This window comes from Micropterus salmoides, unplaced genomic scaffold, assembly GCF_014851395.1.
Source record: "Micropterus salmoides isolate LMB-PRFRI ecotype aquatic unplaced genomic scaffold, ASM1485139v1 Ms_hic_scaffold_11, whole genome shotgun sequence".
In the NCBI taxonomy this organism is placed as follows: Eukaryota; Metazoa; Chordata; class Actinopteri; order Centrarchiformes; family Centrarchidae; genus Micropterus; species Micropterus salmoides.
Window position 1 is genome coordinate 2,284,390 of NW_024040152.1, and position 14,370 is coordinate 2,298,759.

Below are 14,370 nucleotides of genomic sequence, written 5' to 3' on the forward strand. Positions count from 1 at the left end.
TTCTTTCTGTCTTTCTGTCTTTCTGTCTTTGTCTTTCTTTCTGTCTTTCTGTCTTTCTTTCTTTCTTTCTTAATCCCCTTGGGGAACTTTAGGTATCCAGAAGTTTAAACTGTTAGTATACAGTCAGTATAACATAAATTAAAAGACAAAAACAGACAGTAGCAATGAGTTAAAAAAGCAGACAAACAAAAAAATAATAAATAAATAAGATGATGAATAAAAGAACCAGTGCCATTAAAAAAGTGTGATGTCAGTGGGGACAAGGGATGACAAGTCAAAACTAAATGACAAGTATCTTGAACAAAAATTCTGACTAGTCACAAAACAATTACAACAAGTCAAAGTGCTTTTTTTTATTTAATAGTGATTCATTAGTGGTCATTAACTCAACTTGCCCTCCACCCGTCCCCGTCGTCTCCCAGGTGTCCCGGCGGTCAGGTGACTGTGACCGAAGACTCAGGTCAGCAGCGTTGTGTGCCGTCGCCCTGTGGACCTTCTTCCTGCCAAAACGGTGGCCTCTGCCAGGCGCTGTCGCCCGACAGCTACCGGTGCCGGTGCCAGGAGGGGTTCAGGGGTCAGCGCTGTGAGCTGGGGCAGGTCAGAGGTCACCGGCTGGCCCCCCTCAGCCCCAGCTCCATCCTGGCAATCAGCATGTGTCTGCTCGTCTTCTTCGGTAAGAGCAAGAGTTATTTAAGATGTACATTTAAAGAGAATACATTAAAGGAAAACTGTAATGAACTTTCAATATTACACTTGGATGAATGAAACTAAGGTTTCCAACACAAAAGCCTTCAGACAACACAAACCAAACAGTAAGAGATTTATATCCATGTGAAAAACTTCTCCATTTGCTGTTCTAAACACTCCGCCTGTTTTCATTCCCAGGGCGTCCAATACCTACGCTCTGTCACGTCCTTCAGCACTTGTAGCGTAATTGTTCAACACTAAAGCTCGGCCTACTATAATTAACAGAAAAGCCCAAGTAAGGAGGTGGTTCAGAAACCAGACTTTCACCCGAGGAGACTGGTGTTCGTTTCCTGTGTGAAACATTGATTTTTAGATGTTGTTTAGATGCCTAAACCAAACCAAAAGCCCCATTTCACAACGTTAACCTCTAGTTTTATTTTGAAAGTCTAACCAGACGTTGCATATTTAGACTTGCTAACTTGACCGCGGCGCTACACGTCCAAAAACGACACCATGGGTGTTGAGCAAGCGTCCATATGTGACGAGATGGGATTGAGAACAGGTTGAAATAGAAGAACTGGCTAGTTAGCATGAAGAGTGACAATTCAACAAAGAGACTAAACAAGGAGCAACATATATATTAACTAAAACAAACTTCAACAGAAAATACAAACATCAGCAATCACCTAAACTGATCTAAAGGGGTGGTGATGGCGCAGAGGATAAGACACATGCCTTTGGTGTGAGGACCCGGGTTCAATTTCCACTGTGACCCATCCACCATTGTGTCCCTGAGCAAGACACTTAACCCCCTAGTTGCTCCAGAGGCGTGTGACCTCTGACATAAATAGCAACTGTAAGTCGTTTTGGATAAAAGTGTCAGCTAAATGAATAAATGTAAATGCAATGTAAAGAAAAAACTCCCAACATTTGAAGCTCTGAGATTTATGGGCTACTCTTTTCCTAATGTGAGCATTTAACTTATTACTAGCATTTCATATTAATACATGGATATAGGGCTCGCCCCGAATAGTCGAAGATTGGATGCTTCGATGGGCGGAGCCTCAGTCGACTGTCAATCTCACAGTCAAAGCTTCGCAGCGAAACAAGGATCACGACATTTTGGCGATATGGGGGTGCTCAACGTCTGATTTTACATAGAACTACCAGTTTTCTCCCACTAAGTTAATATACAGCCTATTACAATATACATTTCAACGTTTAATGCTGTAAATAAACATGTCAAAAGAATAAAACTTTCAATAAATGTTTTTAAAGTGCGTGAATAAATCCAAAATTGTAACCCTAACCCTGGGTCGTCAGTGCGCATGTGTAAGCGTAGCGTGAATGTTTGTAGTGGCAGAAGAGGAACACTTGCTGAAGAGACGGAGCCCCAGCTTCACTGGTGTTGTGCCGAGTTGTCCGCACCTCACGGGACTAATTTATCACCGTTGATGAACCACACAAAGAATATTTTTATTGTTTTTAAACAGCCGGCTACTTGAAATAGACCCGAGAGGAACCGCGACGTGCATGCAGTTGTCAGCAGCACGGAATGCATGCAAAACTCTGCACAAGAGAGGGAGAGAGAGAAAAGGGTCTTCAAAACGCCTCAGTGCAGATATTTACTGTGTAAGTTGAGTGAACAGAGACTGCAGCTCTGCAGCTTCTCAAGATTTAGGAAAGGACAAGAGTGGACCAACAAGAACTTAGAAATCATGTAACTGAATGTTACGTAAAATCTCCAGAAGACCTTTTTGTCCTAACCTTGTGTGACAGTGTGCTGAACAGATCAATAGGTTTTCCATCAGCATCGATCATGAACCCACAGCCAGCGCTGACGTCGAGACATTTCAATTACGTAAAGTTATTATGTACAAAACAATCATCGTGTCATTTTTGATTCATGATGGGGTGGTCGTCCCTGCTCCACAACAGTGGTATTGTTTGGACTTCGTTTCCCATCAGCCCTCTTGCTTCCTGCTCTCCCCTAAAGAGGACATTCTGAAGGAAGGAAGGAGGGAGAGGGAAACAGTGTCCCTCTAAATTTGACCTGGTGATTCTCCTCCCAGTACAGGGCTGATGTGTTTTTCACCTGTTTATAGTGATTACACTGACGTCTCTGAGTGAACATGATACTAATTTATTGAGGCTAAATGACTCCACAGAGCAGCTTTAATGAGCTGCTGCTGCTGCTGCAAACGTACAGGAAGGAAATGAAATCTGTCCCGCTGGTGCAGAAGCACATTTACGCAACGATGCATATTTATACTGTCCTCTTGCGCTGTGTGTGTGTGTGTAGCGGTGCTGGTGGCGGTAACAGTGTGGAACCAGAAAGGCAGCCGTAACAAGTTCAGGAAGCGAGGAGTTTACCATATCCCCGCTGAACAAGAGAGCTGGGAGGACATCCGAGAAAACATCCTCAACTACAACGAGGAAGGAGGCGGCGAGCAAGACCAGGTACACACACACACGCACACACACACACTTTTTAATGTCGGCACACTGTCAAAAGTTAAACTATTAACATTTTATTGATATTCCTGCAGAACGGCTACGACATCACAGAGTTGAAGCGTCCGCTGTGCTCCAGTTTGTCCCAGTCCTCGTCCTGCACCACCGCCCCGCTCATCAAGTCCTCACCCGGCTCCCAGGAGGAAGTCCACCCGTCGGGCTCCTCCTGCAGCTCAGGCGCTCCCTACCTCAGCATCCCGCATCACCACCATCACCACCATCATCATCATCAACACGCCACCAACAACAACTACACCAGCGACGCGACCTACGCTAACTACACCACTCATGTAGGCCGGGATATGGAGGCGAGCAGCGGAGGTGGCTATGTGGACGCCCCTTCAGGGTCTCGCTCCCACGTGGACTTTAAAAGCTACGTGGCACGAATCATCTGGGAGGCGGACAACGACAGCGAGGCGTTCGCGCCTGACGCGTACCACGTGTGGTGCGTGGAAGGCTCGGGGTCGTCAGCAGGGAGCCTCAGCTCGCTGGGGTCTGCAGCGTCACGTAGAAACGTTGGCATCACCCATGGCGACAAGGCGGAGGAGGAGGAGGACGAAGACGATGAAGGAGGGTTTGTTTACGACAGGCTGTCGCGGTGGGGCCCCAAGTTCCAGGCACTGAGCGAGATGTACGACCGGCCCCAGCTGACCCTCACGTACAGGGACGCAGTGGCCTACATACAGAGGAGCCACAGCCACGACCCGCTGCCTCATCACCACTAGGGGCGCTGCACAACAACAACCGCCTAAACATACAGTTAATACAGATCAGGGGGGACAGGGACTCTGTGCTGCGTTCAAGTCCAACCTGAAAACAACCAAAAACTAAATCAAAACAGGATGATAAGTCAGTAATTCTAAAATCAATATGATAATAATTATTATTGGCCACATACTATCTTAAACATACAGTACAACACATGCAGAGTTTGTTCCCTCATTTAACCCAACAAAAAAAACAGTCTTGATGCAAGCAAGGCTATTTTGTTTGAATCTTTTGTTTAATTTCATTGGTCCGTGCTGTTGATAATTGATGAAAATGGGGTGCTTGAACTTTTTTCCGCTACGTAACGTGATGCGTGACAGAAAAAGTTTGAGAACCATTGATTAGACCCATCCTAATTAATTAAAACTGCCCGGGGAGCAGTTAGGGGTTCAGGGCCTTGCTCAGAGATGACCCAAGCCAAACCACCACTCAGTATATTAATCCTATAATGACATATATGTCACAATTTTCATACTCAAGAAAAAGTGTTAAGCATTTTATGACCCAACGTCCAGATGAAAACTTCAAAATCTCATGTTTGTTTTTTAATTTAATCAATAATTGGATGGTAGACTTTTATAAAATGAAAGTTCCCCAACAACAAATCAGTCATCTACCACAAACATACACCCCCTGGACCACAGTTTGAATATGACTTTTTAAATGCTGTATATATCCACAGTTTGTGGCATTTGCAAAGGTCATTCCCTAAAACTTTCTGTCCACATCGCTCCAAAGAAAAACACACTTTCTGTTTTTTCGGCTGATTAAACCTCAGAGAAAAGTTCATGTGAGGGATGGGTTCAAAGAAGCAAGATAAACTCAGTACATTCGTTATGGAAAAGGAGGCAGTAAGGGGTGAAAACACAAGTAAACGTTTGGGGTTTCTTGATCACAGTAACCAGTAGATTTTTTAAAGAAGCAAAATAAAAGTTTTAATTACACATTTTGTAAATATTAAGGAATAAAAGTCTTAAACTCCCTGAGAGATTTTGAGTGTGAACTGCATTCATCTGAAGTTTTGTAGTCCCGCCCACACAGCCCTGGAGACTGATCAGCCACAACAACTGAAAACACCTGTGTGGGTGCACATATAGGGCCTTAAAATCTGATTGGCTGCACCAGGCACCCCGCCTCAAAATTCCCAATCATGATTGGCTGTTTGCCCTGATAGAGGCAAGCCCAATAGTTCAGTCTGTAATCCTGAATTCATTCAGTCATGAGGAGCAAACAGGAGACAAGCAGGAAAGCTGATGTGAGTAAAACAAATTCACACTGTGGCTAATCTCACTGACGGTAATGACACGTGTTTAAATTTAGCAATATTCAGAATCTACCGATGGCAGTATAAACTGGAGAAAAATGCAGATAAAACCTTTCTCAGTGATCAAACAGAAACAAACTGGTTATTTAAAATGCATTTCACCCTTTTTGGATGTGAACTACTTTGCTTCCTGTCTTCACTGGTGTGAACGCACCAGTTAAACAAAGTCCAGTAAATCTGATGGGACTTGAACGCAGCAGCAGCAGCAGCAGCAGCAGCAGCAGCAGCTCTGTTCCCTTGTGCAGATCGATGGCGACACTTTTCAGGGCTTGAGGTTGACGATGTGATCCTCATGTTTCCTCATGTAGAAAACCAGATGAATTACGAGAAGGGCTCGCGTTGTGGTTCAGTGATTTGAGATAAGAAAAGCACAGAGGACTTTTTCATAGACCAGCTTTACACAGGAACGTGTTTATTTAGGCTTTTTTAAAGCAGGTCAATGTGCTGGATTTTATTCCATCGGGCAGTTTGTGGATCGCTGCATTTTATTCTTAAAAAGCTGTTATGTTTTCTGGAGGAACATTAACATCAAACTATGTCAGAAATCTTGTGGTTAACTGTAAGAATTCCTTTTCAACGACATTAAGGTCTTGATGTGAGTCTTACAGAGAGAATTCAAAGTTCTTCTTTAATTAAGGGCATTTTAAGCTTTTTATTTCTGACCCTACCATCCAAGCGTGAAACCTACAAACAGAAAGTCAGTTTCATAAAGAAAGTCTCCCAAGGACAAGTTTTTCTTTCACCATCTTATTTCTCTTCGCTGCTGTCGGCACGTCCCCAGATTAACCTCCGACAAACTCAATAACCAGCTTTTTAATTCCTCTTTTCTACCTTCCTGTTGCACTAGCGGATGACTCAGAGTCCTCAGACAGGGCCGAGGAATCTGAATGCCAGTAAAAAGACTTGTAAAATAAGCTTTGATAGTTTTCAGATGAGAGATTATTTTTATATTCCCCTGTGCAGAAACGTCCCAGAAGCTGCTCTCCGCTTGCAGCTGGTCGTGCTCCGTGTTAAGGTGCTTTGAGTTGCTCAGCTTGTTGTTATGACTCTGTGCTCAGACTGCTGCAGTGTTCGGGCCGACAGGATTCTCCTAGTCGGTCTGCAAAGGCTGTAAACGTTTGTTGGGTGACGTCTTGGTCACGCAGAAGGTTGGAGGCCAGAGACACGGCAGTTAAATCCCACAGGGACATTCGATCATTGAGGTGAACTGGAAGGTTCAGCTGCAAAGGCCTAAATGTGTGAAGAGATTTATTGAAAAAGTGTTGCGCAAAACATACTCAAATTTTTAATCATCTGCGAGTTCAGATTTGAGAGTCAGAAACCAGCAGGACTCAGTTTGAGTGAGTAGAAGTGGTATTCACATTATTCAGGCTCTTTATGCTGCTTTGCACAGAACACATGGGAGAGTTTCTAACTATCTGCACGTTTTATAGCCAGCCACGATCTTGTGTTTACATTTGCAAACACTCCTTATTAATTAGATGCACTCAGGAAGGTATGAAGGAAAAATCCGAATCCGAGTTTTTTGCCAAAAAAATGACATAAATAAATGTGAAAATATATAAATATGAAATAAACAGATGTGCAAGTTATAAAAGAATAATAAAAAACAGTAGGATTTGTATTTCTACAAATATAAAATTGACAAAAAATAAAAATATAAAAGGAGAATTAGAAATATATATATAAGCAATATGGCAGTTTGTGCTGTGATATGCAAAAGTAGTTTTTCTATCATAATGTGAATAAAACGTACAGCGAGTTTGTGCTTACAACATCCACTGTGCTGGCTTCATGTGCTCCAACAGCAAAATAGACACCATCAAGAGGTCACCATCTTGATTTCTTGTGCATGTATGCAAGCCACATGCGTGTTTCTTCTCACCGTCACAGTTTAAATGTGAGGGATACAAGCAGAACAAGCAACCTGAGCGAAGAAGACGTATTCAAATTTAGGGACACAGCTTGTCCTGCAGCTTTCAAAACCGTGATCAGGGTTTTGATTCTGTGTCGCTGTCGTGCGCTCAGATCTGAACTTGCAGGTTGACTTCCACTCTAACGTTGTTTACTTAGTTTGTCTTTTCATCGCTCAACTTCCTTAAATGCTCAAGCGGCAAACCCTTTGTTTAGCCTGCGTTAAAGTGTCCAGCTTGATTCAGTGAGTGGTGGTGAGAGGATGTTTCTCAGAACGTCTCCCTGAAGTTGAGATGAGGACCAAAAAAGGCGAGTTTAGTTCCTCACAGGTAGACCACGCACATTTTCTCCTTCGTCCACTTTCCAACCATCCAAATGTGATTCTTAAATTTAAAGGTATTGATAAACAGCAGTTTTATTAACCACCTTGGTGTCCAATGTTTTTTCCCAGCCTGCCTCTCGGGCTACTTTGTTGTCATGACGCTACCTGATGAATGTAGTTTTATACGTAATGAGGAAACATCCCCCATCAAGGTTTTTAGGAAAGTCGTGGAGTGAAGACTACAATCATTATTTGCTAAAAGTGAGTTACTCCTCAGCCGACAAAATGGCAACACAGATCCAACTTTGAAAGGTTTTTCTTTGCACTTAACGTCAGAAAACATCTGTAGAAAGAGAATTAAAATAATAAAGTCTGGGTATTTGCCACAGGATTGCGATTGTAGCTCGGACAGAGAAGTTTCCAGGATATATTCTCCAGGTTTGTCTCTACGCAGTCAAGTTAGTGGAACAGTTTTCATTTCTCTTCTGGTACCTGATTTTAAAAATCAGGTTTTAGAATTGTACTCAAAGCTATGCATCCAAATGAAATAACACAGGTGTCCTTTCTAAGAAGCTGGTGTGCAGCTCCAAATGTGGTGTCCTGAGTTTTGACCTGTACTGTGCGACGCACCTGTTGATGTTTTGTGTAAATTCAGTGTTTTTAAAGTGGTTTAATATGCGTGCAAGTGTGTGTGTGTTGAGTTCACGCACACTTATTAGACTGGGAGTGTAAAGTGTAATTTTGCACTGAGAGGTGTTGATCTGTATGATAATGATGTACATATGGACGCTTTTATAGCAACTTAACATGAGATATTCCTTTTTGTATATGACTTTTAATAAAAATGGCTTTTCCCCAAATATGTGATCTGTTCTTTGGTGCTCCGTTTCTGATTTAGAGGAGAAGGAAAGATGATTAAACGGCATTAATGGGAATAAAAAAAAAAGGCAACCTGTTACCATAATTGTGTGGCAAAAGAAAACTGTTTTGGTGTGATGCTGATGGATGGCAGCTGTTCTGGAGCTTGTGATCAGGATCTTCCTCAGCAGATATTGTTGGTCCAGTTTCCACGGTAATGCAGATGTTCAAATGTGCATTTGTTTTTCAGAATATTTTAAAGACTTTGCATCTATGTTGGCTTAAAACATTTTAAGTGATTTGTAGTTTTTTTTTATACTGTACACAGATAGTTTGCAATATGGAATTGGATAGTGGTGCAAAGTAATTTATTATTAGGTATTTCCGTTTTATGCCACTTTACACTTTGACTTCACTACATTTTAGAGTGAAATATTATACTTTTTTTTAAAAGTAGGTTATATTTATTTGCATATTCAGATCATTAATGCAAAATATAATCATCAAATAAACAACTTTATTGATCCACAAGCTACCCAGCAGCATATAAAGTAGTTAAAATGAGCTCCAGCTGCAACATTAAAGTGATAAACACATTAATGCATCAAAAATTATAATCCAATGATATATTATAGCCTATATTATCCTGGATTGGGCCAGTCTGCGGAATTAGTGCTACTTTTACTTTTGTTACTTCAAGTATATACTTTTGTACTTTTTAAATTTTGAAAACAGGCCTTTTACTTGCCAAAGAGTATTTCTACACTGTGGTATTACTTTAAAAAAATATCTGAGCACTTCTTCCACTTCTGGAAATAGTTTCCACTTACTGACTTGTAGAGGTTTATAGTTCCTTGTGAGGCAACACTGCCACCGTGTGGTGAACGCTGATATTACACCGGGCTGGATGATTTTCCTCACTGTAGGTTATTTCCAGCATTTTACAGTTACTTTAACTCAGTTTTCACAAGAGTTTCAACGTGCAAAATGAACACAACACAAGGTTGTTCTCCTGACCTCAAATGTCAGCATGAACAATAAAAATCTATCAAATTAAGTAATGATGCAGTTGTAAAGTGTATCAGAACATTGTTCATCGATTAATTTTAATTGTTGCATTTTAATATATTATCATTGCCAAATGATGCTGTCAAACAGTAAATAACTCATCAAGACAAGAGTTTGAAAAGGTAATTTCATGTATTTATATACAGTATATATGAAAAACATGCAACTTGTACAAACGTTGAAATGTAGATTAATTGCTGCTGAATATACTTCAGTTCAATGCAGTTTACACTAGGCGACAGTAAATTCTGCATTCATACAAGGCAAGATAATAAATATATTCCTACATCATTCCATCACCTATTTTTTTTATTCTGTGTACCACAACATTTGAGACATCAGTTGTGGAAGAAGTACTCAGATTATTTTACGTAAAAATAAGTACACAATCTTACTTAAGTAAAAGTAGTATTATATACTAAAAAGTAAAAGGTCTTGTTTTGCAGTAAAATGTCTTTTTTGACTGATTGATTCTGACATTTTTAGATGTCAGCCGGCGACCTCTGGCCCCCAATCCTTGTTCCGTTTGTCTGTCTCTCTTGTTTGAGCCCAGTGCATCAGATTTTACTGTACCCATTAGGTTCATAACCTCAGGAAAGTGTGCATGATGAGTTAAACGTTTTTTTTATACATGCCTCAGAACCTGCACTGTAAATGAAGCCTTAAAAACATTTATTGATTGTTTTTTTTGTTTTGTTTTTCTGAGTCAACGTTGGCTGGGAAAATGACCTCGGACCCCTCAAAAACCCCCTGAAACACATATGACCACAATACAGAGTGGACATTGAGTTGACATGAAGCATATGCATTGTTGCATATGATGAATGGAGGTTATCATGCTCTGATGCAGCTGTGTGTGTGTTCTTACACGTCTACATGTCTTTGTGAGGACCGATATGTAGATATAGACCTTGACAGTGAGGACATTTTGTCTGGTCCTCCTGTTTTGAGGTTAAGTCCTGGTTTTAGGGTTAATGTAAGAATTAGATATCAGTTAGGGTTACTGTATTACGTGTGTGTGTGTGTGTGTGTGTTCGTGTGTGTTGGGGGTTGCAGCAGCTTGCGTCTGGTATTGTCTTTGGCCTCTATAACGGGGGGAGGGGACCCTGGATTGAATCAATGTTAAATGTGAGTGAGATCTGCTCAGAGTGAGAGAGCAGCTGCTTTTACTTACACCGAGGGTGCCTGTTCAAAAAGTTTCAGGTACTGTAATTTCCATTTTATGCTGCTTTATGCTTCTACTCCACTAAATTTGTCTGACAGCGTTAGTTACTTGGCAGGTTCAGATTCAGACAAATTCTAATCAACAAAAAAATGATGCAGTTGCAAGAAAGAAGTAAAACCTTCAACAGCTAAAACATTAATATGACGCTCACACATAATGCATCCATAATTAGAATCTGTTAATGAATAGGCCACTCTGCATGAGGAGTACTTTTAGTATATTTTCATGCTAATACTGCTGAAAGACTCAGGCTGAAACACTAACTGAATATTTATACACTGTAGTTTTGCTTCTTCTACTTAAGTCAACGCTCCCTAGTAATACTACCATCACTGAGAATAAGTCTAAATATATAAGAATATTTGCATTATCTAAATTGATGACAAAAGGGACTCCACACTAACCTTTAAAAATAATTATGGAATAATGAGCTAGAGAAAGCTTAAGTTTCTTAAGAAGTATTTAAAAGTGTTAACTGTCTAAATACAATTACTGAAAGAAGTTTAAGCACCAAATTCAATTTTCATTGAAGTGGAAAATATTAAAAGGAGCTGAAATTGTCAGTTATTGTGTGCTACAGGCAGTTAAACAGACAACTCATCCTTCGCTAAGCCACGCCCCAAACACGCAGCGGGCCAATCACAGTGCAGTATAGGACTCTCTCTACTGAGGTCAAACACTTTCATGGCTGCACTGCGTTGACTCTAATGTAAAAAGAGTCATTTTCTAGCTTGTCTTTGCTGTATTTTTCCAAGATATGGTCAAATGCTGTTCCTAGGGCACTAGTCAAATTCAGATTATAGAGAAAAAAACACAGAAAACCCTCTTTTTCAGATGCACTTGTGTTATTGAAAGCTCTGCACTCTGTTAAAAGCAGGGTATGCAGATGATAACTGATACTTTCACCCACCAGCATTACTTCCTTCAGTTCAAAGGAAGTCTTTTAGAAAGTAAAAAAAGAGTTTCTTTTCTCGTACATTTACAATGTTTTTCCCCATAATATTACCCTCAGCTCTGTAATTCTTTACATTTTATTTTATCTACAATGGGCATAATACGCTGTTGTTTGACAAAACAAAAGCCTCCATGACTTAAATCATTACATTTTAGGGTGAGGACTTGGGTTAGAGTTGAGGTTCGGCAAGTGGTTGTGGTTTAGAGTAAGTCTACAGGAAAGGAATGTAGGTGATGGAAACACTACTTTCTGTGTGTGTGTGTGTGTGTGTGTGTGTGGAGGTTGAGGCCACGCTTTCCCAGGCCAACACAATACACTCACAGGGGGGTGCATGTATCTGGAGGGAGGCCTCTGTCTGCCAGAATACCCTATATGTCTCTCACACACACACACACACACACACACACACACACACACACACACACACACACACACTTGTACACAAGTCTGCCAAGCCATCGAACACAGGGCTGAATGCCATGGTCACTATTAAACCGTGTGTGTGTGTGTGTGTCCTGCAGCAGTTTTAGGCTGATCCGCTGACTCTGAAAGCAGCTCATGAACTCCTGAAGTAACATTTCCAACACATCTTGTGAGTGTGTGTGTGTGTTTTCCCTCATTAGCAAGTGAGTGTTTTTCTTGACACGTGCTGGAAGTCATCTTTGTTTTCTCTCCGACTCTCCAACGACAAACATCACACTAAACTGAGACCTGCCTCTCGTCACTGCAGCATGGAAACCAGCAGTGTTGTTCCACTTCATCTGGAATTAAAATTAGTTCATTCATAGAGATGTTAATTAGAGGCACAACTGATCTGATTTGTCCAGATGAAGCAACGGAAGCACAGTAGAGATCCTTACAGTTGCTTTGCACGAGTTGTGAAGTGAAAGCATTTAAAATTTGTATTTCAAAGTTGTTGGGGTTTTTTTAGCCTCCACACACATGCCCTGGCAAAAGTTTCAGGACACCCCTATTTTTATTGAAATATAAGTTCAAGTGAAGTCCAGTCCAGTGAAAAAGCTGCCAAAGTTAAAAACAACATTTACGTCACCAAAACAGACATTTACAGATCTAAAATGAACAATGAAATGAAGGAGATTTGTTCTTTATTTCACTATAGGATCAACCACACAGGCTGTTCCAAGGTGTTTACTGTAGAAATATGTTTCAACTTTCAAGGCTTTATTTCCTTCCATTGGAAAATAGACAGATCAAGCCACTGGCAAAGCCTCTGACTTGTGTTCTTGATATATTCTGAAGTTTCAAGTTGAAAAGAAAGCATACACCTTCTTTGGTGCACCAGGTTCTTTCAAATCATTAGGTTAAAAATTAATTTTGGCCATTTTAGAAATATTTAAGCCCCAGTGTGTAGAATTTAAATAAATATGTCTTTGGCGACTCCTACTGGTAGTATCAAAAGATTTCATGATTCAACTAAAATTCAATATACACCACCAGTCAAAAGTTTTAGAACAGCCCCATTTTTATAGTTTTAATTGAAATATAAGTAGTTCAAGTCAACTAAATAACCTTGTCTGCAAATCTAGATTTTATGTTTTTAACTGAATCCTGTTTGCAAATGAATGACTATAGCCAGCTAGCTGAACTGTGTCCGCCTCAGTATGATTGTTTTAGTCAACCGAGGGTCAGTGGGCTAGTGAGCGTGTATAGGAAAAATTTTAAATGTCATCAAGTATGCTGTGATGAATTTAACTCCTTTTGAAGTTCTCACTCTTAAACTTGGAGGGCTGCAACCTATCATATTTGTTATAATTTATCACCCCCCCACCCCCCCCCCACCCCCCCAAACCGCCTGGAGGATTTTTATCAGAATTTCCTGAATTTTTATCTACTCTGTTTTTAAATTATGACAGAATTGTTCTTTGTGGCAATTTTAATATTTATGTTGATGACCCCACCAATGTTAATGCAACTGACTTTTTAAATATAGCCACTTCTTTTAACTTCAAACAACATGTCAAAGGGCAAACACATAACCGTGGTCATACACTGGACTTGGTTTTTACCCTGGGTGTCAGCATTTCCTCTGTGGAATTAGTGGACATGACCATATCTGACCACAGGTGTATTGTTTTTAGCTGCGATTCGCCTGTTACTCATGCCGCCTCACCAAGCTCCGTGTGTTCTCGCATCTTTAATGAACAAAGTGTTTCAAAGTTTTGCCCATTCTTTCAGAGCCAAAGCCAACACCTGTCTGATTCCAACACCAACATTCTGGTCGATCACTTCAATCATATCTGCTTGTCGTCACTAAATATTACTGCTCCTCTAAAGGTTAGGCCTACGTCTAAAGCTAGTAAGCAACCCTGGATAAATGACAGCATTCACAGCCTAAAAAGGGAATGCAGAGCGGGAACTATTTGCAAGGTTTCAGTCTGGTTTCAGGAAGTACCACAGCACTGAGACTGCCCTGCTTAAAGTCACCAATGACATTTTAATGTCTGCTGATGAAGGCATGTGCTCAGTCCTGGTACTCCTGGACCTTAGCGCTGCTTTTGACACCATTGATCACAACACCATGTTAGACAGACTGAGGCACTGGGTGGGGATCTCTGGTACTGCCCTAGAATGGTTTTCATCCTACCTGTCAAATAGGAAGTTTTGCGTGTCTGTAAACAACTACAGTGGGTACGGAAAGTATTCAGACCCCTTTAAATTTTTCACTCTTTGTTTCATTGCAGCCATTTTCCAAAAATCAAAAAAGTTCATTTTAT

General features: G+C 40.7%; 1 protein-coding gene across 1 annotated transcript in view; it reads left to right on the forward strand.

The window, feature by feature from the left end:
- The window catches only part of si:dkey-22o22.2 (neural-cadherin), a 183,489-nt gene extending 175,100 nt beyond the window's left edge, over nt 1-8,389 (forward strand). The window contains exons 32-34 of the mRNA XM_038710374.1: nt 423-673; nt 2,990-3,147; nt 3,237-8,389. Of these exons, the coding sequence (XP_038566302.1) occupies nt 423-673; nt 2,990-3,147; nt 3,237-3,926 (1,099 nt within the window). The 3' untranslated portion in view covers nt 3,927-8,389. The remainder of the gene's footprint in view (nt 1-422; nt 674-2,989; nt 3,148-3,236) is intronic.
- The last annotated feature ends 5,981 nt before the right edge of the window (nt 8,390-14,370 follow it).